General features: G+C 45.9%; 1 protein-coding gene across 3 annotated transcripts in view; it reads left to right on the top strand.

Annotated features, from left to right (window-relative positions):
- Nucleotides 1-915: 915 nt before the first annotated feature.
- LOC147096872 (homeobox protein Meis1-like) overlaps nucleotides 916-25,570 on the top strand; it is a 639,590-nt gene continuing 614,935 nt past the window's right edge. Inside the window, exon 1 of one of the 3 annotated variants that reach the window (XM_085973579.1) lies at nucleotides 916-1,410. In XM_085973579.1, coding sequence (XP_085829705.1) covers nucleotides 1,393-1,410 — 18 coding nt within the window. In that variant the 5' untranslated portion in view covers nucleotides 916-1,392. The remainder of the gene's footprint in view (nucleotides 1,411-25,570) is intronic. The other 2 variants (XM_085973576.1, XM_085973574.1) reach the window with 2 other exon arrangements.

The raw sequence follows: 25,570 nt of genomic DNA, 5'->3' as shown, positions 1-25,570 counted from the left end.
CATTGCACCTATCTATATATATATATAATAAAAACAAACAGACACACTCTTGGAGGGTACTCCAATTAGACTGGGAGCTTGTTTACAATGGCGGAGGGCGGCAACAGACACAACACAGATCAGGAGACAAAGTAAATAAGGAACAGATCATCGCGGATCAGACTTATACACGTCTAATCTCTGAGTTCAGTGCCCCTGTCATTTGATCATAATGCCTCGGCTTTTGTTTAAAATTTGCGAGGCTGTTGCTGTGCGGATCCTACCGCAAACAGAAGGCCAACTGCATTTTTCTCCCCCCCCCCTTTCTCTTGTATGTCAAGCTGTACACCAACACAGCAACCCCAGCCCACACCAGGCAGTAAGCATCAACAGGGCAACACGAGCTATCAAAAGTTCAAAAACTTAAACGGGGGGGGGGGGGGGGTGGAAATATTACATTACATGAACCGAAAACCCTGAGAAATCGCGAGTAGGCTTCAATAAAAATAGTGCCTGGTTTTTACCCGAATGGTACCGTATTCTGTTATATGAACTAAGACATCCCGGGACATGTTGAGATGAAGAGAACCATTTAGGTTTGTTTGAGAACTGAGGGCCACACGGGACAGAGTCACTCCCCAAGATCAGAGGCGATAGCTCCTGGGTTCTCACTAATGTCATTGTTTTAGTATTGAATCGTTTATCGCAGGTTTTATTTTTGATGGGAAAGTTCCTTATGTTCTTTTAAAGACGTGCACTGGCCGCTCAATGTACAGCAAGACGCTCGAGTCCTGCAGCTCCCGAGTAAAGTGCACTCGGATTCCCATCACCTGCACAATAGCCTGGCTCTGTTAAGCAGGGAGCCTCGCACAATAGCTCCAAGGGACGGCAAGTTAATTTATTTGTTTCAGTATATAAAAAAAAAATCATTGATAAGAAACATCGGAGAGGGGTAGGAGAGAGTACAGAGATACTGTAAAATAATTCAATCATTTTCAGTTACTGTGCCATTTGTAAAAGTGGAGATACATACAGTAAGCGTTATTTTGGGATCAGTTTCGGAGTGTAAGCGGGAGTTAGAGTGAGAGGGAGCTGAGCCGCAATAGGGACGAGGAGGCAAAGCAGAACTGAGTACATTCAGAGAGAGAGAGAGCAAGGGTTTTTTTTTAACAAAATCTACCAGCTTTTTGGGTTTTGACGAGTTTGTAGCGCAACATTAATCAGGGTAAAAGTAATTGCTAAAAATATAAAGAAAGGTCCCAGCATCCAGGGAACTACAAGCGTCAGTCCCCGAGCCTCCTAAACCCCGTATAAGACGGAGAGAGCACCACTGCTGAAAGTATAATCCATCTGCCAACACCCAGTGCGGTTTATGCTGTTTGAAATCGATGTGCTCTCAAAGATTCGGGTAGGATGCAGTCGTGGCGTTTGGTATGTAGTTTATTACACCTCCCGTTTATTCTCCATAAATATTTCATGTTATTATTTATTATTAATTGTTATTATTTGAGAATAAAGGGTGGCACGAGTTTTTAAAAAATTATATATATTTCAGAATAATAAAAATTGATAACCTGAAAAAACTTCTTTAAGCAAAAAATGTTGGGGAGTTGTTTTTGGAATTCAACAGACACTGTAAACCTTATTCTGAATTATTTACCTTCCAATTTAAAAACAAAATTGTACCTGCAAGCAGTGATGAATTGTATTCAAAGATGTACAGGAATATAGTTGTAAATATTGGAGAGTTGACATTCATCTAGGCGGGAGACTTGTGGCTAGAAATGCGATCTCTCCTATATTCGTTTACTTTATGAATTCCTGGGAATAGATTGTTTGTTAATGTTTGTCTGGATCACAGGTTTTGTCACGTTAAAGTTACTTTATACTTCAAATGCTAAAATGTTAACAAGATGAATGCAGAAAGAAACGCGTTCGTGTTTAGCCGCTTTTATCTTATTTTTGCAATTCTGCCTGAGATCATCGCCAAATCTCTTCACACTCAAACACACTCTCACAAACACACTCCCAAACTCTCATAAACACACTTTCACAAACACACTTTCACAAACACACTCTCACAAACACACTTTCATAAACACACTTTCACAAACACACTTTCACAAACACACTCCAAAACTCTCATAAACACACTTTCACAAACACACTTTCACAAACACACTCCCAAACTCTCATAAACACACTCTCACAAACACACTCTCACAAACACACTCTCAGAAACACACTTTCACAAACACACTTTCACAAACACACTCTCAGAAACACACTTTCACAAACACACTCTCACAAACACACTTTCACAAACACACTTTCACAAACACACTCCCACAAACACACTTTCACAAACACACACTCACAAACACACTTTCACAAACACACACTCACAAACACACTCTCAGAAACACACTTTCACAAACACACTCTCACAAACACACTTTCACAAACACACTTTCACAAACACACTCCCACAAACACACTTTCACAAACACACACTCACAAACACACTCTCACAAACACACTCTCACAAACACACTTTCACAAACACACTCTCACAATCACACTTTTACAAACACACTTTCACAAGCACACTTTCACAAACACACTTTCACAAACACACTCTCACAAACACTTTCACAAACACACACTCACAAACACACTTTCACAAACACACTTTCACAAACAAACTCTCACAAACACACACTCACAAACACACTTTCATAAACATACTCTCACAAACACACTCTCACAATCACACTCTCACAAACACACTTTCACAAACACACTCTCACAAACACACTCTCACAATCACACTCTCACAAACACACTTTCACAAACACTCTCACAAACACACTTTCACAAACACACTCTCACAAACACACTCTCACAATCACACTCTCACAAACACACTTTCACAAACACACACTCACAAACACACTTTCACAAACACACTTTCACAAACACACTTTCCAAACACACACTCACAAACACACTTTCACAAACACACTTTCACAAACACACTTTCACAAACACACTTTCACAAACACACTCTCACAAACACACTTTCACAAACACTTTCACAAACGCACACTCACAAACACACTTTCACAAACACACTCACAAACACACTTCCACAAACACACTCTCACAAACACACTCTCACAAACACACTTTCACAAACACACTCTCACAAACACACTCACAAACACACTTTCACAAACACACACTCACAAACACACTTTCACAAACACACACTCACAAACACACTTTCACAAACACACTCTCACAAACACACTTTCACAAACACTTTCACAAACGCACACTCACAAACACACTTTCACAAACACACTCACAAACACACTTCCACAAACACACTCTCACAAACACACTTTCACAGACCCACACTCATAAACACACTTTCACAAACACACTCTCACAAACACACTTTCACAAACACACACTCAAAAACACACTCTTACATACACACTTTCACAAACACACACTCACAAACACACTCTTACAAACACACTTTCACAAACACACACTCACAAACACACTTTCACAAACACACTCTCACAAACACACTCACAAACACACTCTCACAAACACACTTTCACAAACACACTCTCACAAACACACTTTCACAAACACACTTTCACAAACACACTCACAAACACATTCACAAACACACTCTCACAAACACACTTTCACAAACACATACTCACAAACACACTTTCACAAACACACTCTCACAAACACACTCTCACAAACACACTTTCACAAACACACTCTCACAAACACACTCTCACAAACACACTCTCACAAACACACTCACTCTCTCTCACAGACTCACATTCACAGTCTCACACATACACACTCACATCCTCACTCTGATACACACACACACTCACTCACTCACATACACACTCACTCTCTCACATACACACTCACTCTCACACATACACACTCACATCCTCACTCTGATACACACACACACTCACTCTCTCACTCTCACACTCACACTCACTCTCTCACACACACACTCACACTCACTCTGATACACACTCACACTCACTCTCTCACACACACACTCACACTCACTCTCACACACACACACTCACTCTCACACACTCACTCACTCTCTCTCACACCACTCTTACACTCACACTCACTCTCTCACACACACTCTCACTCTCTCTCTCACACACACACACACTCACTCTCACACACTCACACTCACTCTCACACACACACATACACACTCACTCTCACACATATACACTCTCTCTCACACTCACTCTCACACACACACACACACACTCACTCTATCTCACACTCACTCTCACACACACACTCACTCACTCTCACACTCACACACTCACTCTCACACACTCACACTCACTCTCACACACACACACACACACACTCACTCTCTCTCACACTCACTCTCACACACACACACTCACTCACTCTCACACTCACACACTCACTCTCACACTCGCACTCACTCTCACACACACTCACTCACTCTCACACACACACACACATACACGCTCACTCTCACACACACACACTCACTCACTCTTGCTCACATTCAGTGGCTGCCTTTGAACCCTGGAAATTGGGGACAATCATGAAGCAATCAACTTGTTCACTGAGCAGGAATCAAACATGCAGCGGCAGCCAAGACATATTCAGTTCAACTTTATGGCTCTGATCTGGAGGGAGGGAGCGATTGGTCTTGATTTGAGCTGCAGTCAGCAAGCATTCAACCCAACATTAAAACGAGTCAGAAGGGGCTCGTTTGGAGAGGCTGTGGTTTGCATCTGGCTACTTGAAGGATGTGGTAACAATAATGCACCAATATAATAATAACAATATAATATAACTCACATTTAAATAAAACACTTTGATGCATTTTAAGGGTCTGGTCGGTGCATTTCTGCAATTTATTGCATATTGATGCATTAAGATTCTTAAGAAAAATGATCTTGCGGGACTGAAAACACGTAGTGTTATTTTAAAAGGTGCCAAGGAACTGAGGGGTGGGGGGGGGGGGGGGGCGGGGGTAGGAAGGTTAACGATGCTGTTATAAATCTGCTATTAGTTGTAGCAGTCAGACGTTCCAAGCAGCGATTCCATGCCAGGTACTGTCCCGGGCTGCGAGACACATCACTCGGGTTCGTGGGGAGTGCAGTTGGCTCGGGAGAAGAGCTTAGTATCCATGTGGTCCATAACCCGGGATAGATTGATTCTGTATTAGTCCAACTGGGTCATAACCCGGGATAGATGTGATTCTGTATTAGTCCAACTGGGTCATAACCCGGGATAGATGTGATTCTGTATTAGTCCAACTGGGTCATAACCCGGGATAAATGTGATTCTGTATTAGTCCAACTGGGTCATAACCCGGGATAGATGTGATTCTGTATTAGACCATCTGGTCATAACCCGGGATAGATGTGATTCTGTATTAGTCCAACTGGTCATAACCCGGGATAGATGTGATTCTGTATTAGTTTATCTGGGTCATAACCCGGGATAGATGTGATTCTGTATTAGACCATCTGGGTCATAACCCGGGATAGATGTGATTCTGTATTAGACCATCTGGGTCATAACCCGGGATAGATGTGATTCTGTATTAGTCCATCTGGGTCATAACCCGGGATAGACGCGATCCAGGAATAGTTGGGCTTGTATTTTTCCAATCAATGTAGCCCATGTCATAGTTTGAGAATGCTGAGAGTTGATCCGAACTACAGCTGAACTCTAGTAGAAAGTGATTCGGACTCGCCCCATTCCGATCAAACATTTAGTATTGAAACGTGCCGAATAATACATGATATATCCCAGGCAGAGGCCCCTCAACGTTCCCATCCGATCCAATCATTGTATCCCTTTAGTCCGGGTCAATTTCTGCCCTCCTTGTCAATTTCAATTTCTCCCCAACTTCACCCAGATACAGGAATTGGAAGTTGGAAGAATCCTGACTATTTATCCCGAGCTCTTATTAAAAATAATAGAGATCAGAATTTGACAGTATGCCAGATTTGGACGATTATTTTGCCCAATTTCTAACATTTTTCAGACTCCATTTCAGCCAAGGAACTCCGTTCCAATCTCTCCCCCCTCCAATTTACCAAACAATTACTCAGACCCGAGATAAGGTGCCATTGGGGACGAGTCTAAAACGGGCAAACTCATTCTCCCAGACCTCTCAATTCCTTCTCAATCCAGTTCTCTAACTGTTGGTGAATCCTGGGCAATCAGCTTTAATCCGGGTGTTAATTACAGCCCACCTCCATATCTAACATTCTTTTTTTTTATTCATTGATGGGATGTGCGCGTCGCTGGCTAGGCCTGCATTTAGTGCCCATCCCTAATTGCCCTTGAGAAGATGGTGGTGAGCCGCCGCCTTGAACCGCTGCAGTCCATATGGTGTAGGTACACCCACAATGCTGTTAGGAAGGGAGTTCCAGGATTTTGGCCCAGCAACAGTGAAGGAACGGCGATACAGGTCCAAGTCAGGATGGTGTGTGGCTTGGAGGGGAACTTGTAGGTGGTGATGTTCCCATGCGTCTGCTGCCCTTGTCCTTCTAAGTGGTAGAGGTCGCGCGTTTGGAAGGTGCTGTTGAAGGAGCTTTGGCGAGTTGCTGCAGTGCATCTTGTAGATGGTTACACACTGCAGCCACAGTGCGCCGGTGGTGGAGGGAGTGAATGTTGAAGGTGGTGGATGGGGTGCCAATCAAGCGGGCTGCTTTATCCTGAATGGTGTTGAGCTTCTTGAGTGTTGTTGGAGCTGCACTTCATTCATTCTGCCTTTTTGGGATTGGGGGTTATATTAGCCTTTCCTGGGCTACTGCCTATATACTGCCACCTCCCCAGCAAATACTGCATGATCCTCATAATCCTGATCCAAATCACAGAATCACAGAATCCCCACAGTGCAGATAGAGGCCATTTCGGCCCATCGAGCCTGCACCGACACATATCCCACCCTATCCCCGTAACCCCACGTAAGAATTTAGAATTAAGAAACTTAGAATTCCAATTGAACCGATCCCATGCAAAGCATAACATTTAAATGCAGTCTTTGTAAACTGTTACCCGTTCAGTGTGGACTGCTCACTGTTAAGAACATAAGAAATAGGAGCAGGAGTAGGCCACACGGCCCCTCGAGTCTGCTCCGCCATTCAATAAGATCATGGCTGATCATCGACCTCAACTCCACTTTCCCGCCCACTCCCCATTAGGTGTTTAGCTGTGACTCACTGGTAGCACTCCTGCCTTTGAGTCGCACAGTTGTGCGTTCAAGCCCCACTCCAGGAACTTGGATATAAAATCCAGGCTGACACTCCCGCACTGTCGGAGGTGCTGCCTTTCAGATGAGACATTTAATCTCTCAGATGGACAAAAGGTCCCGTGCCACTATTCGGAGAAGAGCAGGGGAGTTCTCCCCCGGTGTCCTGGGCCAATAGTTACCCCTCAACCAACATCACTAAAACAGATGATCTGCTCATTATCTCATTGCCGTTTGTGGGATCTTGCTGTGTGCAAATGTTCGTTTCCTACTTTACAACAGTGACTACGCTCCAAAAGTACTTAATTGGCTATAAAGCGCTTTGAGACGTCCAGTGGTTGTGAAAGGTGCTATATAAATGCAAGTCTTTCTTTCTTATTACAACATTGAGTACACTTCAAGAACATTTCATTGGCTGTAAAGCGCTTTGAGGTGTCCTGAGGATGTGAAAGGGTGATGTAAATTCAAGTCTTTATTCCTTCTTCAGTGTTAGACCCAACACCTGGGAACAAGAGCACCCCTTAAAGCTAGGAGTGAACCTTTGGATCAATGGTAGCATTTCCGCCTCAGAGTCAGAAGGTGCAGGGCTCAAAACCCACTCCCGATAGTCCCCAGGAGACTGGAGCTCTGGTTCTGGATTGACAACCAGCAGGATACTCGAGTGAGGTGGGGTAGGGGTAGGGGTAGGGGTGGGTCCCCTTGCCCTATGGGTTGTGGAAGCCAATGAAACCCTCTCGTTGTATATGACCGACCACCCTATAGGCTGGTATAAAGATGGTCATGGGCATGGAAGGAGTGCCCACATTGTGTCTAGTCAGACTGTTTGCCAAGGGAAACAATAACTCAGTGGATCAATGCCACAAAAGGAGTGAATGATTTTAGGGTCATGGATGGTATTCCTGCACTGTGTTGAGTTAATTGATCTCAGGCAGTGCAGTGGGCAGAATTGGTCTCAATGATCTTGAGAGAAGGGAATACAATCAGCAGTGGGACCCATCTTGATCACTGTCCAGTGATAACGGCTGGAAAGTGACTTGGGGTAGAATTTCCACATGGGCTCTCCAGAGGAAACGGCCATTTACTGATGTTCTGAAGGGAGATTGAGGGAGCTCCCGCTGAAATTGGTGCAGATATTGGGTGAGGGCTGGGATGTTACAGCCCATCCCTTGGCCAATCTCAATTGCTAGGTTGGATATGAACACAATAGCATATTTCTTATGTTCTTATTATTTCTTATTAAAGGAATCAAGGTCAGTGGGGATCGGGCGGGAAAGTGGAGTTGAGGTCAAAGATGAGTCATGATCTTACTGAATGGCAGAGCAGGCTCGAGGGGCCACTCTTGCTCCTATTTCTTATGTTCTTATGAAGAATGGACAACTTATTGACTTTGGGAGCTTGCTAAAGATGGTCCAGGATTTATTATCCTTTCATATCCTTTTTACACCCATTATCTTTGGAATATATAAGGCAGTTCTGACTTGTGTGTGGACTTCAGTGCCATGCAGTTGACCCATAAGCCACAATCTGCATGCTGCCAAGGCCTGCCACCTACTGTGGGCCAACAGGCAGTGCAAGGTTGTAAATGTACTAGGGTGGGTTTTCCCTGTGTCCTCCTATCAGTAGTTCTTGTTGTTCGGGCATTGTACCTTCCACCATCAAACAAAAGTCAAGTAATGGACACCCAGGAAAAATAATCAGCAGCTAATTAATAATGACTTGGGCAATGTACTAAAAAGAAAGAAAGACTTGCATTTATGTAGCACATTCATTTCATGTCCTCAGGACGTCCCAAAGCGCTTTACAGCCAATGAAGTACTTTTGAAGTATAGTCACTGTTGTAGTGTAGGAAATGTGGCAGCCAATTTTGTGCACAGCAAGCACCTACAAACAGCAATGAGATAATGACTAGATAATCTGTTTTAGTGATGTTGATTGAGGGATAAATATTGGCCCCAGGACACTGGGGTGAACTCCTTGCTCTTCTTCGAAATAGTGCCATGGGATCTTTTACGTCCACCTGATAGGGCAGACGGGGCCTCAGTTTAATATTAGAGCAGAAGTTCGCAAACTGGGGCCCTTCCCCCAAGGGAGATGCGGCAAGGTTATCGGGGGGGAGCGGGCTCAAGGAGAGGGCCGGAAGTAGTGGCCAGGAAATTCCTTGGCTCTGCTCCCACTTCACTGGTGTTACTGTACCAGAAGAACCGAGGGGTTTCCTGGCCAGAGAGTTCCAACGATGCACTTGGACTGCACAGTAAAACCCCAAAGTGTAAAGGAGCAGCATTGAAACAGCTCAAGTGGCAAAACTGTTGACATATTCTGGGTTAGCAGCAATATCTACACGAACATTCATTACACACAAATACCGGAGGGGTCCTAGCTTAATGTAGTTCTGCCTAACAGGACGTTGGGCCAATCCAAGAGACCAAAATGAGTTGGGATTGGAGAAAATAATTCTAAAATTGGGTTGACTTATCTAATGCATGTTTACCTTTATTTATCCCTCAAACAACATCTCTAAAACAGATGACCTGGTCATTATCACATTGCTGTTTTGTGGGAGCTTGCTGTGCGCAAATTGGCTGCCGCATTTCCTACATTACAACAGTGACTGCACTTCAAAAAGTACTTCATTGGTTGCAAAGCGCTTTGGGACGTCCTGAAGTCAGTCGGTCTGTCTGTCTGTCTGTCTGTCTGTCTTTCTTTCTTTCCTTCCTTTCTTTCTTTTCTTTCTTTCTTTTCTTTCTTTTCTTTCCTTTCTGTCTCCCATCTGGTACCTCAGCCAAGTGGCCATTCTTCATATGTGAGCCCTGACAATGAGCATTAGTGAGTTGTTCGATAACGGGGACATCATAGTGAAAATCCGGTCTTCACCTGCCGTCCACATGTATGCTGTTTCCAGTAAGGCTCACTGGATAGTGATTAGGAGCAGGAATCCTGCCTGAATTGTCCTGTTCCCAGACCAGAAACTGAGACAATTGTAATGTGCGAGAGCTGCTTCAGCTAAGATCATCTAAATCAGCTGGGAAAGAACAAGTTAGACTGGGCGATGAGCCTTCAGTTACAAGGAGAGATTACACAAACTAAGGTTGTAGTCCCTAGAATTTAGAAGGTTAAGGGGTGATGTGCTCGAAATTTTCAAGATATTGAGGGGAACAGATAGGGTAGATAGGGAGAAACTATTTCTGCTGGTTGGGGATTCTAGGACTAGGGGGCATAGTCCAAAAATTAGAGCCAGACCTTTCAGGAGTGAGATTAGGAAACACTTCTACACACAAAGGGTGGTAGAAGTTTGGAACTCTCTTCCGCAAACAGCAATTGATGCTGGATCAGTTGTTAATTTTAAATCGGAGATTGATAGATTTTTGTTAACCAAAGGTATTAAGGGATATGGGCCAAAGGCGGGTATATGGAGTTAGGTCGCCGATCAGCCATGATCCCATTGAATGACAGAACAGGCTCGAGGGGCTGAATGGCCTCTTCCTGTTCCTATGTTCCTTTGTTCCTATGTTCCTATGTTTCCTTTGTTCCAATGAATGGTTAGTACTCATAATATGCCCGCTTGTGCCCTCCCCTCCCATCTGGAGCCCTCAGTTAAGTTCTTGTTCCTTGTCCGTTTCAACCTTCATTCATGACCTGCATATCTGTAGGATATTGGCAGGGATCTGAGGTAGTGCTCCTGCTCTTGTGCTACAGGTAGGCAATGCAATGGGAGGCAGGGCTAGCCCAGAATCCATAGAGAAAAGAAAAAACTCTATTAAAACAATGGTTTAAGTGTCTAGTCTCCATTCGGGAATGGGACACGGATATATGATTGAAATCAAGAGCTCATAACGTAAGGAATTGTAGACCCAGATCCCAGACCCATCCCTCCATGTTACTGATGTATTAGTTTAGCTCAATTGGCAGCACACTTGGCCCTGGGCCAGAAGAATGTCCGTTTGGCCTCACGCCTGGACTTGCGTTTATAATCTAGGCTGACACTCCAGTGTGTACTGACTTGCTGACTCATCATGCTTGGGGTTATGGCCCTCAATAAAAAGTTAAGCGCGTTGCTACAATGAGGTGAACTGTCTGGTCAATGGACACTGATTCACATTACCAGCTCACATTTCTATCAGCTGCATTGCCCTTAGGGTGAGATGTTAAGCTGAGGTCCTGCCTGCCTGTTCTGGTGGAATGGGAAGGTGGTGAGGTTGGTACTCTGGAAAGATGAAATTCAATGGACTAAAGGATTTTCCTGAACCAAACCAGTCTTGTGATATTGGAGCATTTACGCTCAGTGGGTACGGTGGCATCATCATTAAATAAATTTAAAACAGAAATAGATAGTTTCCTAGAAGTAAAGGGAATTAAGGGTTACGGGGAGCGGGCAGGAAATTGGACATGAGTCTAGGTTCGGAATGGTCATGGCCCTGTGGGTAGTGGAGCGGGCCCAGGGGCCGTGTAGCCTGGTTCTGCTCCTACTGTGTTCTAATTCTGTGTTAGATTTCAGGAGATGGTTTTATTCCTGTTCCTGGCTGGGGTGGAAATCGCCTTTACAGAAGGTAAGTACTGTAGAAAATATAGGGACAGAGTGATCTCCTGGAAGAATTTCGATCGCCTAGATGGGTCGGAGAGGAATTTCCCAGATTTTTTTCTCCCAAATTGGCCATTGGGTCTTTTATCTGGTTTTTCGCCTCTCCCGGGAGATCACATGGGTTCGGGTGGATGGAGAGTGATAGAAGATTTGAGGTTAGGATCAGATCAGCCATGATCTTATTGAATGGCGGAGCAGGCTCGAGGGGCCGATTGGCCTACTCCTGCTCCTATTTCTTATGTTCTTATGTTCTTATGTCGGTTATGCAACTGCACCAGTAATCCAGAGGCTTATACTAGTAACCCAGTTAGAACATGAGTTCACATCCCACCATTTGAATATAGTTTAAGAAATCTGGAAATAAATGGCTGGGATCAGTGAAAGTGACCATGAAACTGTCGGATTGTTCATTGGTTCACTAATGTCCTTTAGGGAAAGGAACCTGCCGTTCTTAAATAACAACAGAAAATGCTGGAAAAACTCAGCAGGTCAGGCAACATCTGTGGAGAGAAATCTGAGTTGATGTTTCGGGTTGAACCCTTCTTCAAAACTGGAAAGAAAAGAAAATAGATTGAAGGCAGGGCTGAGATCGGACAAAAGAAACAAAAGAAGTCGAAGAGACAATACAAGGTATTCGAAGCTAGACGAGATGGTAATAGGCTGAGATTAGGTGTGAAGTGTACTGGCAGGGCAAGAGATAGCTGCCAGGTGTGAGAGAGAAACAAAAGGAAAGGGGGGGGGGGAAAGGAGTGGAAAAATTACAAGAAAAAATGTAATAGGGGCCGAGGTTATGATCTGAAATTGTTGAACTCGATATTGAGTCCGGAAGGCTGCAGAGTGCCTAATCGGAAGATGAGGTGCTGTTCCTCGAGTTTACGCTGAGCTTCCATGGAACAATACAAGAGGCCAAGGACGGTGAGGTCAGAGTGGGAATGGAGCGGTGAATTAAAATGACAGGCGACCGGAAGCTCGGGGTCACCCTTACGGACTGAACGGAGGTGTTCCGCAAAGCAGTCACCCAATCTGCGTTTGGTCTCCCCAATGTAGAGGAGACCGCATTGTGAGCAGCGAATACAGTATACTAGATTGCGAGAAGTACAAGTAAATCGCTGTTTCACCTGGAAGGGGTGTTTGGGGCCCTGGACAGTGGGAAGGGAGGAGGTATAGGGGCAGGTGTTACATCTCCTGCGCTTGCACGGGAAGGTGCCAGGGGAAGGGGAAGGGCTGTTTGGGGTGATAGAGGAGTGGACTAGGGTGTCTCGGAGGGAGCGGTCCCTACGGAATGCTGGGAGGGGAGGGGAAGATACGTTTGGTGGTGGGATCACTTTGGAGGTAGCGGAAATGCGGGAGGATGATCCGTTGAATGTGGAGGCTGGTGGGGTGAAAGGTGAGGACAAGGGGAACCCTATCATGGTTCCGGGAGGGAGGGGCAGGGGTGAGGGCAGAAGTGCGGGAGATAGAACTGACACGGTCGAGGGCAGTGTCAACCACGGTAGAGGGGAATCCTCGGTTGTGGAAAAAGGAAGACATGTCTGAAGCACTGGTGTGGAAGGTGGCATCGTCGGAGCAGATACGACGGAGACGGAGAAACTGGGAGAATGGAATAGAGCCCTTACAGGAGGCGGGGTGGGAGGAAGTGTAGTCCAGGAAGCTGTGGGAGTCAGTGGGCTTGTAGTGAATATTGGTCGATAACCGATCCCCAGAGATGGAGACGGAGAAGTCGAGGAAGGGAAGGGAAGAGTCAGAGATGGACCATGTGAAGGTGAGGGAAGGGTGGAAATTGGAGGCAAAGTGAATGAAATAGTCAAGTTCGGGGCGAGAGCAGGAGACGGCACCGATACAGTCATCAATGTATCGGAAAAAGAGGTGAGGGAGGGGACCCGAGTAGGACTGGAACAATCCAGACTAGCCTATATGTCTCACACTAATGTGTTTGATTCTTAACTTCCCTCTGAAGTGGCTAACCAAGACATTCAGTTGTGTCAAGCTGCTAAGACACAAGACACACCACCACCTTCTCAGGGCACCTAGGAATAGGCAATATATGCTGGCCTTGCCAGTGACGTCCATGTGCCGAGAATGAATTAAAACACTAGCGCACTATTGCAAAGGGCCCTTGAATATGATGCTTGGGATAATGGATCTCAACGGAAGTTTAGTGAGTCATACTGCAATAAAATGAAACGAGCAGTCAAGATAATGACGCACATGAAAACTTGGGTTTCTAGATGAGGTGACACCATCAATTTTTGGGTTATAAATCAGTTGATTTTCTTCTCAGTCTGCCCTTGATTTTCCCAGGTTGCTACTTTGCATCTGGCCTGTAGTTGGCACACAAGGGGAGCCCTAACTTGGGATACCCTGATTGTTTCTCCTCTTCACGGTTAGATGTTTGGCCGCCACTCAGTATGTGCTAACTGAGAGTTGAGGAACTCTGCAGGTGTCCTGGGCCAATATTTATCCCCCAACCAATATCACTAAAACTGATTATCTGGTCATTATCACATTGCATGTTTGTGGGAGCTTGCTGTGCGCAAATTGGCTGCCCTGTTTCCGACATTGCAACAGTGACTCCACTTCAAAAGTATTTCATTGGCTATAAAGCGCTTTGGGACATCCTGAGGACGTGAAAGGCACTATATAAATGCAAGTCTTTCGTTCTTTCTCGGCCACATCGAACAGAATGTTTCAGGTTTAACTCCTGGCCTCTGGTAAGTTAGCTGGTCTCAGTTGGGGCAGTGACAGAGACACTACAGATGACCTCAGCACCCTTGAGCTAGGGAATGTGAACAAATCAGCCGAAGGACAAAGTCATGATCGCTGTCCAGTGCTCCCTGTTGGATAATGGGCAGCATTGGAACACAGGAGCAGGAGTAGGCCATTTGCCCCTCGAGCCTGTTCCGCCATTCAATGAGATCATGGATGATTTGTGACCTAACTCCATATACCCGCCTTTGGCCCATAACCCTTAACACCTTTGGTTAACCTTTCTTTTTACACACTAACCGCACAAAGTGGAGGAGAAGCATCCAGGAAGGCGCCGAACACCTCGAGTCTCTTCGCCGGGAGCAAGCGGAAGCCAAGCGCAAGCAGCGGAAGGAGCGCACGTCAACCCAAGCACCCCACCCACCCGCCCCTTCAACCACTGTCTGCCCCACCTGTGACAGAGACTGCAGGTCCCACATTGGACTCATCAGTCACCTGAGAACTCATTTTTAGTGTGGAAGCAAGTCATCCTCGGTTCCGAGGGACTGCCTAAGAAGAAGAAGAAGAACTTGCACTAAGCACTAAAACACTGGAAAAATGTTTAAATGCCTCTATTTATTTGACTACTATCTAAACTTACATAGAAACATAGAAGATAGGAGCAGGAGTAGGCCATTCGGCCCCTCGAGCCTGCTCCGCCATTCAATGAGATCATGGCTGATCATCCAAACTCAGTACCCTGTCCCTGCCTTCTCCCCATGTCCCTTGATCCCTTTAGCCTTAAGAAATGTATCTAACTTCTTCTTGAATATATTTAATGAATTACCAGAAATAAACTTAAGACTTGCCCCTGATCTGATCCGGAAGGAAAGAAACCACTCACCAGCTACTGACCAATCAGCTCCCTTCCTTGTGCTGACGTCACTTTAGGTGTTTTTACCTCTCTCTCTCTCTCTCTGACTCTCGCGCTCCCTCGCCTCCGCGCACTCCGATTCTTGGACTACAAAACCCTCGGATTCTGCTGCTCCTCCCTTAGAGTCCTCGGGCTCTGTGGCGCCACTCCTCCTTTCGAGTTGGGCGTGAGAAACTGCCACCCTCCTCTCCGCCGAATTCCTACGATCACCAAATTCCTGCACCCGGCTTGCGACCCGCTCCGATTGTGCGATTCACCCCGCTCTGCCTCCAAGCCCTGTGCTTAGGCTGCGATGCCTTTCGTGGCAAATATCCTGCTGTCCAGGCTCACACATGATGAATCAGCACCTGGTTGAGGTAGCGGAGAGGTGCCAGCACTAGGCTTGCCAAATCCGGTTGGACATATTCCTGGAGGTGTTACCACATGAACACCTGCCTCCAAACACCCTTTCCTCCACACTCCCGCCATTGGTCACACAACGCGCCCAACCCCGTGCCACCCGCCCTGCCTTCCCATGCCGATTGGAAGGCAAACAGACTCTTCATTGCCTGATTGGCTGATTCTCGTCTGTCAGTCAAACAGCCTTTTTTTCCCCCCCATGTCCGCCATTTTTCTAACTAATAAACAAAAGCATTCAAAGGAAATTTTAAAAATCACTACAATTTTGAATCTGATTTTTCTCCTGGGTTGCTCGCATCTTTAGTTCCCGGGCAATCCTGGAAGGTTGGCAACGTCAACATGGAAGTGTACCCCAACAAAAAGTCAGCACATTTAGCTAAGGAGTTTATTGAAAAGGACGAGACCATTGGGGGGGAAAAAAACACACCATGAGTTGCATCGACAAATCAAAGTACTTAAAAGATTTGGAAAGATGTTGAAGTCTTACACTGAATGGCCGGGACTGAGGGTTACCATGGGAATGGGACACTAGCTGGTGTAGAATGTAGGAACTGGGGCCTCTTTCACACTGCAGAGGACATCCTGTGAATTTGTAGAAACAACTCTGATAAGTTTAGGATTGCTGCGAAGATTTATAACCAACAGCGAACTGCTTTCTTTTTGGTTCACGAATAATTAAAAGGCAAATATACACCGTAAATTTTTAGCTCATAAATACAGAATCACTCACGCAGCCCGGTCGATTATTCCACAATAATTAAAGAAGAAAAATAGAGTTTAATTTTTGCAAGATATTAATCGGTATTTGACAAATTCCACAGAGGGGAATATACCTCATAAATGGGTCAAGTATGAAAATTGCAAATTTGTCATTTCTTATCATCAAACGTAACAAATTTTGACATCAAGATCGAGATTGGTTGCTGGGAAAACAATCCATTTTTTAATCGGAATGTGAAGTTGCTGGAAACTGCCAGTTGAATTGAAAAGCTACATGAGTATAGTTGACAGGGTAGCTGCTGAAAGGTTGTTTCCCCTGGCTGGAGTGTCCAGAACTAAGATTCACTCAGAGGGTGAATCTTTGGAATTCTCTACCCCAGAGGGCTGTGAATGCTGAATCATCATTGAGTATATACAAGGCCGAGATAGATAGATTTTTGGACTCTGGGGGAAACAAGGGATTTGGGGATCGGGCGGGAAAGTGGAGTTGAGGTCGATGATCAGCCATGATCTTATTGAATGGCGGAGCAGACTCGAGGGGCCGAATGGCCTACTCCTGCTCCTAATTCTTATGTTCTTATGTTCATGAGCCTGACACTTCATTCAACGATTGGAAAATTGTATCAAAAAGTTACAGGACTTTTTGATACAATACATATCTAGTACAAATTGGGAAAGTTTGAGGAGAAATACAAAAGTGTGCTATCTGTCATCTTGCAGTCTCCTTTTTAAAATGTTGTTCTATTTTCACATTGGTTCTTCCCACTATAAGACACCCTGCAGAATGGACCCACCCATCTTCCACTGGTGATGCTACATCGTCGATGGGAAGCGCCACCGATCAGATGTATGAGCTACTTTTCCCCAATGCAATGCCCTCCCTCAGAAGGAAGTGGCTTACCTAAAGTCGTAGGCGTTTACAGCACAGGAGGCCATTCGGTCCATCACGCCGGTGCCGGCTCTCTGAAAGAGCTGTCCGCATAGTCACATTCCTCTCCCCTTTTCCCATGCACTTGCTAAATATTTCTCTGAAATATTGATTTACCTCCCTTTTAAAAATGATGATGGACTCTGCTTCCACCGTACGGTGCTGTCACGTGGCGTGGTGCAACCATGAATCGTGGACTCCCCAATGGGTGTATTTCCAGTCAGCATCTGAGCCATACAGATCATGAGCTAACGAGAGGACTTGCATTTATACAGCCCCTTTTACTTCCACAGGAATGTCCCAAAGTGCCTTGCCGTCAATGAAATACTTTAGATGGACGGGTCACATTGTCCGCATGCCCGATACGAGACTCCCAAAACAAGCGCTCTACTCGGAGCTCTGGCACGGCAAGAGAGCCCCAGGTGGGCAGAGGAAACGCTTCAAGGACACCCTCAAAGCCTCCTTGAAAAAGTGTAACATCCCCACCGACACCTGGGAATCCCTGGCCCAAGACCGCAGAAAGTGGAGGAGAAGCATCCGGGAAGGCGCCGAACACCTCGAGTCTCTTCGCCAGGAGCAAGCGGAAGCCAAGCGCAGGCAGCGCAAGGAGCACACGTCAACCCAAGCACCCCACCCACCCGCCTCTTCAGCCATCGTCTGCTCCACCTGTGACAGAGACTGTAGGTCCCGCATTGGACTCATCAGTCACCTGAGAACTCATTTTTAGTGTGGAGGCAAGTCATCCTCGGTTCCGAGGCACTGCCTAAGAAGAAGACTTTAGAAGTGTAGTCAGTGGCGCTATGTAGGTATCATGGCTGTCAATTGTGCACAGCAAGTTCCCATAAACAGCAAATGTGATTAATCAGTTCATCTGTTTTTTGGTGGCATTGCTTGAAGGGATGAACTGTAGCCAGGACACTGGGAAAACATCCTTCACTTCAGTTTAACGGCTTATCTGAAGGTCTCATGTTGAATGAAGATCCCAAATTCAAACTCTACTCTGTGCTGTTAAACGAAAAGAATGAAAACAAGACTTGCATTTCTATAGCGCCTTTCATGACGTCAGGAGGTCCCAAAGCTCTTTACGGTCAATGAATTACTTTTTGAAGTGTAGTCACTGCTGTAATGTGGGAAACAAGGCAGCCAGTTTGCGCACAGCAAGCTCCCACAAACAGCAGTGAGATAATGACAAGATCAACTGTTTTTATTGACGTTGATTGAGGGATACATATTGGCCTCAGGACACTGGAGACACAACACCCCATCTCTTCTTCGATGTAGTGCCATGGGATCTTTTATGTCCACCTGAGAGGGCAGACTGATCCGCGCTGGGACCGTGGTGGAGGGCACTGCAGGTTGCATTGGAGCCCCTGACTTAGGGAAAGGTAAATTATCCACGGCTTCTCTTTCTTATCACTATCCAGCAGCTCCTGTCTTGTGGATCTCAGGGAGGACAGGATTAGGCCCAAGTTTCAGCTCCTCCACGGATGAAGAGCCTGTTGGCACTCAAGGCTGTCGCGAATAATGGCCACTCGGATGAGATGGACTGATGACCTTTGAACCAGCACACCCCGGCAATGAGTCTTGACGAGGATGAGGGGGAAAAAGGCTGGCGGGCAAAGACATTTTTGACCAGGATCTTATTTTTCAGGATGGCCCCTTAAGGAGGAAAGCTGTCCGTCACCATGAACTTTGGACCCTTTTTTAAAAAGGAGTTGTGTCATCAATATTCCTTTCGTGCCAAAGGCAGACTAAAGCTCCCGGATATTGTGCCTTCAGCCTCTGCAACATCCCCAAGTTAAAATGGCCGCTCTCTAGTTGTAGGGTATGAACTCCCCACACCAGCTCTCTGTCCCGGGCCTCTGTCTGAGTGAGGAGGACAGTATTCTGTAGCGAACGCACTTGTGGTGGGAACTGAGTTGAGCCCGTTCCAAACTCATTCTGCTTCACACCCTTCCAGCCGGCGGAGAGAGCAGAGCACCAGCCCAGCCCCCTGAGCTGCATCTGCACCCAGCTCCCAGAGGTGAAAGGGCACTGTCCTTGACACCCGGGCTCCTGTGTCCAGGTTATTAAAAATAATTGTTTAACTAGAAGAAACCAGCTGATCCCAGTCACAGCAGACGGCCAGCATCTTCTGGTAGGGCAGTGCTGCCCCGATTCAATCAGTACAAGGCTGGAACATTACACTTCTACACATCAGCGCCACCACCCCCCCCCCCCCCCCACGGGAGTTTACAGAGGACCATGGGGAGCAATTACAAAAATCAAAACATATTTAAAAATTGGTAGCTAAAATGAACATATAAAGGTCCTGCCATAAAACTGTTGCAATATCAATGTAGAGCATCAGAGAGATTAAGAAAGAATCTCATCTCGTGGTCTGTTGTCACTTAAAGCATGAATGGAATATTTCCATTTTAAAGCATTAATACCACAACTTGCATTTATCTAGCACCTATAACGTAGTAAAACATCCCCAAGGCGCTTCACAGGAGCGTCATCAGACAGAATCTGACACCGCGCCACATGAGCTATTAGGGCATGGCTTGGTCAAAGAGCTAGGTTTTGAGGAATGTCTTAAAGGAGGATCAAGAGGCTGAGAGGCTGGGAGGGAATTCCAGGGCTTGGGGCCCAGGCAGCTGAAGGAGTATTACAACCTTTAGGTACTGACATGCGCAAATCATTGAGGGAGTAGGGCTGAGATGCCAAGTTCCTTATTCTTGTTCAAGGTGAGCTTGCTGCCAGATCTTGCTGGCCTGGTTACCTGGGAAACAGTCTTCGCATCTATCATGTCAGTTGTGGCTCAGTGTGGTAGCACTCTTACCTCAGCATTATGAAGGTTGTGGGTTCAAAACCCACACCAGTGATTGAATACAAAATCTAGTTTTGGTCACCTTATCTGAGGAAGGATGTTCTTGCCATGGAGGATGTGCAGCGAAGATTCACCAGACTGATACCTGGGATGGCAGGAATGACTTATAAGGAGAGATTGGGTCGATTGGGCTTATATTCGCTAGAGTTTAGAAGAATGAGAAGGGATCTCATTGAAACTTATAAAATTCTAACAAGACTAGACAGACTAGATGCAGGAAGGATGTTCCCGATGGCGGGGGAGTCCAGAACCAGGGGTCACAGTCTAAAGATAAGGGGTAAGCCATTTAGGACTGAGATGAGGAGGAATTTCTTCACCCAGAGAGTGGTGAACCTGTGGAATTCTCTGCCACACAGGGCAGTTGAGGCCAATTCATTAAATATATTCAAGAAGGAGTTGGATATATTTCTTGAGGCTAAAGGGATCAAGGGATATGAGGAGAAGGCAGGGACAGGGTACTGAGTTTGGATGATCAGCCATGATCTCATTAAATGGCGGAGTGGGCTCGAGGGGCCGAATGGCCTACTCCTGCTCCTATCTTCTATGTTTCTATGTTTCTATGATACTCCATTGCAAGAACTGAGGAAGTTCAGAGGGACAGGACTATACCATTCAGCCCCTCAAACCTACTCTGCCATTCAATTAGATCATGGTTGTCCTGTACCTCAACTCCATTTGCCTGCCTTTGCTCCATATCCCTTGATACCCGTACCTGACAAAAACCTATCAATTTCAGTCTTAAAAGCTCCAATTGATGCCCAGCATCCACAGGGTTTTTGGGGAGAGATTTCTAGATTTCTACTACCCCTTGTATGAAAAAGTGCTTCCTGAATTCCCTCCTAAAAGGCCAAGCTCTAATTTTAAGGTTATGCCCCCTTTTTCTAGATTCCCCCGCCACAGGAAATAGTTTCTCTCTATCTACCTGATCAAATCCATTTAGCAGTCACCTCGATCAGATCGACCCTCAATTTTCTATACTCAAGGGAATACAAGCCTCGCTAATTAAACCTTTCCACACAATTTAACCCTCTACGCCCCCCCAGTAACGCTCTGCTGATTCTGCGCTGCACCCGCTCCAAGGCCAATATATGCTTCCTGAGATGCGGTGGCCAAAGTTGAACGCAGTTACTCCAGGCGGGGCCTCACCAAGGCTCTGAAGCATCACTTTCTTCCCCCCTTTGTAATCCAGCTCCCCTTGAGAAAACAATGGGAAGAGCCCTGAGGAAATTCACTCCCTGAGTGTCCAGCATCATAGGTGAAGAATGACCACTTGGGGCGCAGATGTAATGTAGCCATTCGCCAGCAGGACTCACCTCCTTTTCAGAGCGAAGGCCAGGAAATTGAGAATTTTCTTTTAGGGGGAAACATGCATTGCAGTTCAAAACCTCACTGCCATAGCAACAGTCATGAATCTTATCAGTCATGAAGAAATGACTCATGAAATAACACTGGGCGGCCAGCTGGTGGCGCCGTCCAAGGAGTATAAATACTCGGGCGTGGGCCCAGCTTGCCCAGGACGTTTTTGCAACCAGGAACTAGTGATGTAACTAGAATCTCATGGTTGTGAAACAGTTGATTAAAGCCTTGTTTTATACTCAATTCAAGTGCTTAGTAGTTTTCTTAACGTCAGCAACATTTAGGGGAAATTGGTAACAGAAGACAGGAATTCCAATGGGAAAATTGGAATGGGAAAAGACTTTCCCGTCCCCTGCACCCCACCTCCGCCATCAACCCGGAAGACTTGAGTTCATTAGCAGCATCAAAAAGGACGGTCAGGGATTGTGCTGAATGGGACAAGACCCTCGCAGCCACCTGTTACTGTGTAGTACATCAAGGAGAAGCATCCGGGAAGGCGCCGAACACCTCGAGTCTCTTCGCCGGGAGCAAGCAGAAGCCAAGCGCAGGCAGCACAAGGAGCGCACGTCAACCCAAGCACCCCACACCCACCCACCCCCTTCAACCACCGTCTGCCCCACCTGTGACAGAGACTGTAGGTCCCGCATTGGACTCATCAGTCACCTGTGAGCTCATTTTTAATGTGGAAGCAAGTCATCCTCGGTTCTGAGAGACTGCCTAAGAAGAAGAAGAAGAAGTACATCAAATGCCCTCGAGCTCTCATTGTCTGAAACTGATATTTTGTAAAACTGGTAGCTCAGGATTGTTATGTATCTCCCGTGTCACCTCCCATTGTCCCGTTGCACCTGTGATGCTACTCTCCCATTGTCCTCTGTTACTGGTTGCCCCCTCACCTGCTGCCTCGACTCACCTCCAACTCAGTGTTTCTCAGGGCAAGAAATAGGATGTAAACGATACGATGAGGCAATAGGTGAACCACGGATCTGAGTGGAGCGGGGTCGCGTGTCGGTCTGTTGCTGTGCATGCAGCCAGCCACTAGCCATCGCTGGCCATCTCTTGTCTTCTGACACCAGCAAAGGGTTTCAGCTTCCTAAGCTCTGGAATTCCCTCCCTAAACCTTTCCACCTCTCTACCTCTCTTTCCCCCTTTAAGACGCTCCTTAAAACCTAACTCTTTGACAAAGCTTTTGGTCACCTGTCCTAATATATCCTTTTGTGGCTCGGTGTCAAATTTTGTTTGATAATCGCTCCTGTGAAGCACCCTGGGATGTTTTACTATGTTAAATGTGGTTTAGAAACGCAAGTTGTTGTTAAAATATTAATGAAGGTTTATATCACATTGCTCAAATCTCGGACTATAGACTCCTGCGGGAAACATCTTGAAACTGTTATGACTATGTCACAGATTGTCTCACTGACTCCCTCCTCTCCTCTCGAAATCCTGCCGCTTTCAATTTAATTTTCCTTTTCCTCTTTTCCCTTTCCTGTTGGTCGATGAAATCGTCTTTTCCTCTTTCAATTTTATTACAACTTAGCAATTTTATCCCTCAACCAACATCACTAAAAGCAGATGACCTGGTCATTATCACATTGTTGTTTGTGGGAGCTTGCTGTGTGCAAATTGGCTGCATTACAACCGTGACTACGCTTCAAAAGTACTTCATCGGCTGTAAAGCGCTTTGGGACGTCCTGAGGTCGTGAAAGGCACTATAGAAATGTAATTCTTTCTTTCTTTAATCTCGAACATTGCTCTTGCAGTTCATAGCATCATCCAAACACTCATAGACACTCCGTAAATCCCACCCCTTCCCTCACACCAGCCATCGGTTGCTCGGTGCAGTATAGGTAACTGCACCAAATGTATCCAACCTGTGACCCTAGGCACATGAGCTCCCAGCCTGGGAAATCTGGCCCTTGAAGCCCCAGCAACTCAACCCTTTAGCCTATTTGTCCTGTTTGACCATGAAGCAGATCCCTGAAGGCAGCAAGACAGGTAGATAAGGTGGTTAAAAAGACATATGGGATACTTGCCTTCATTAGCCGAGGTATAGAATATAAGAGCAGGGAAGTTATGATGGAGCTCTACAAAACGCTAGTTAGGCCACAGCTGGAATACTGTATGCAGTTCTGGTCACCACACTATAGGAAGGATGTAATTGCATTGGAGAGGGTGCAGAGGAGATTCACCAGGATGTTACCTGGGCTGGAGCACTTCAGCTATGAAGAGAGACTGGACAGGCTGGGGTTGTTTTCCTTAGAGCAGAGAAGGCTGAGGGGGGACCTGATTGAGGTGTACAAAATAATGAGGGGCATAGATAGGGTAGATAGAAAGGAACTTTTCCCCTTAGTAGAGGGGGCAATAACCAGGGGGCATAGTTTCAAGGTAAGGGGCAGGAGGTTTAGAGGGGATTTGAGGAAAAAAAATTTCACCCAGAGGGTGGTTGGAATCTGGAACTCACTGCCTGAAAGGGTGGGAGAGGCAGGAACCCTCACAACATTGAAGAAGAATTTAGATGAGCACTTGAAACGCCATAGCATACAAGGCTACGGACCAAGTGCTGGAAAATGGGATTTGAATAGACAGGGCTTGATGGCTGGCGCGGACACGATGGGCTGAACGGCCTCTTTCTGTGCTGTATGACTCTATGACTATGAATTGCATTGACCTTGAGTGTGATAAGACGGAGCATTAAACGGAGAGTTAGCGCTCGGGGTGGGGGGGTGGGGAAATAGTAGGCAAAGGATCGGAATCATCCAGAGAGAAACGTGACCTGGAGGTTTGGAAAGGGGCTCCTCTTAGCACGGTTGCCTCATTGCTGAATAAATCCTAAATCAGAATGGGATCAGTTAGTGTCAGCAAACTTGAGACATATGGATATGAAAGGGAGCAGCCAGTTAAATTTTAAATGGGGCTCCATGATACAGACTTCAGCGACCCAGGAAGACATGATCTTGGGCCTCCTTAGCTTAGGTGGCCATATCAATAGGTGTAATTGTATATTGGAGCATCTCATACCTGCAGGCTGCTTTCTTTCGGAGTCGCTGGTGATAGAATGATCTCCATCTCTTGTTTTTCACTTGCAGTTAATGGCGACCAATCATGAATTCTGCCCTTAACACCTAACTTCACCAATAACTAGGAACAGAGGAGCAGGATAGGCCACTCAGCCTCTTGAGCCTGTTCCGCCATTCATTTAGATCATGGCTGATCTGTACTTTAACTCCATTTACCCGCCTTGGTTCCGTAGGCCTTAATACCCTTGCCTAACAAAAATCTAGCGATCTCAGTTTCGAAATTTGCGATTGACCCCCCAGCCTCAACAGCTTTTTGTAGGACAGCCTACGTTTGTATCTCAGACACAGCCTTTTGCTTCAACGTTGGCAGTGTCTGGTCCTAGCAGACTTTGGTATTCTTACTATCTGAGTATGATGGACCCTCACTCCCAGCAGCTCCGATGCAGCATTTCTGAAACAATGCATTTCAAAGTTGTGACCAGTAGACAGTGGGTGGTAGCTGCTTGACATTGGGATGTAGGGAGAAGAAATTTACACTCAATCTGTGGGTTAAAAGAATGAGCCATGGCTTGTTTTCTTTTTATAAAAGATTTAGCAGACAGGTTCTGGTGGAAGTCCTTCAGGAGTTGCAGAGTGACGTATAGATGTGTTCTGTAATTTCAGCTGCTCTAGTAGTAGCCATGAAGCGTGCAGAAGCTAAATTTATGTAGTTATATGGTTATTCCAGCCATTCCAAGAGGCTTATGAAGAGATCAACCAAGCACCTCAACTTAGATTTAGCAGTGA

Source organism: Somniosus microcephalus, chromosome 34 (assembly GCF_052327205.1).
Source record: "Somniosus microcephalus isolate GS21.2 chromosome 34, FLI_Smic_1.0, whole genome shotgun sequence".
Taxonomy (NCBI): Eukaryota; Metazoa; Chordata; class Chondrichthyes; order Squaliformes; family Somniosidae; genus Somniosus; species Somniosus microcephalus.
Note: the sequence above shows the minus strand (reverse complement) of the source record. Positions and strands in the feature narration are given on the sequence as shown.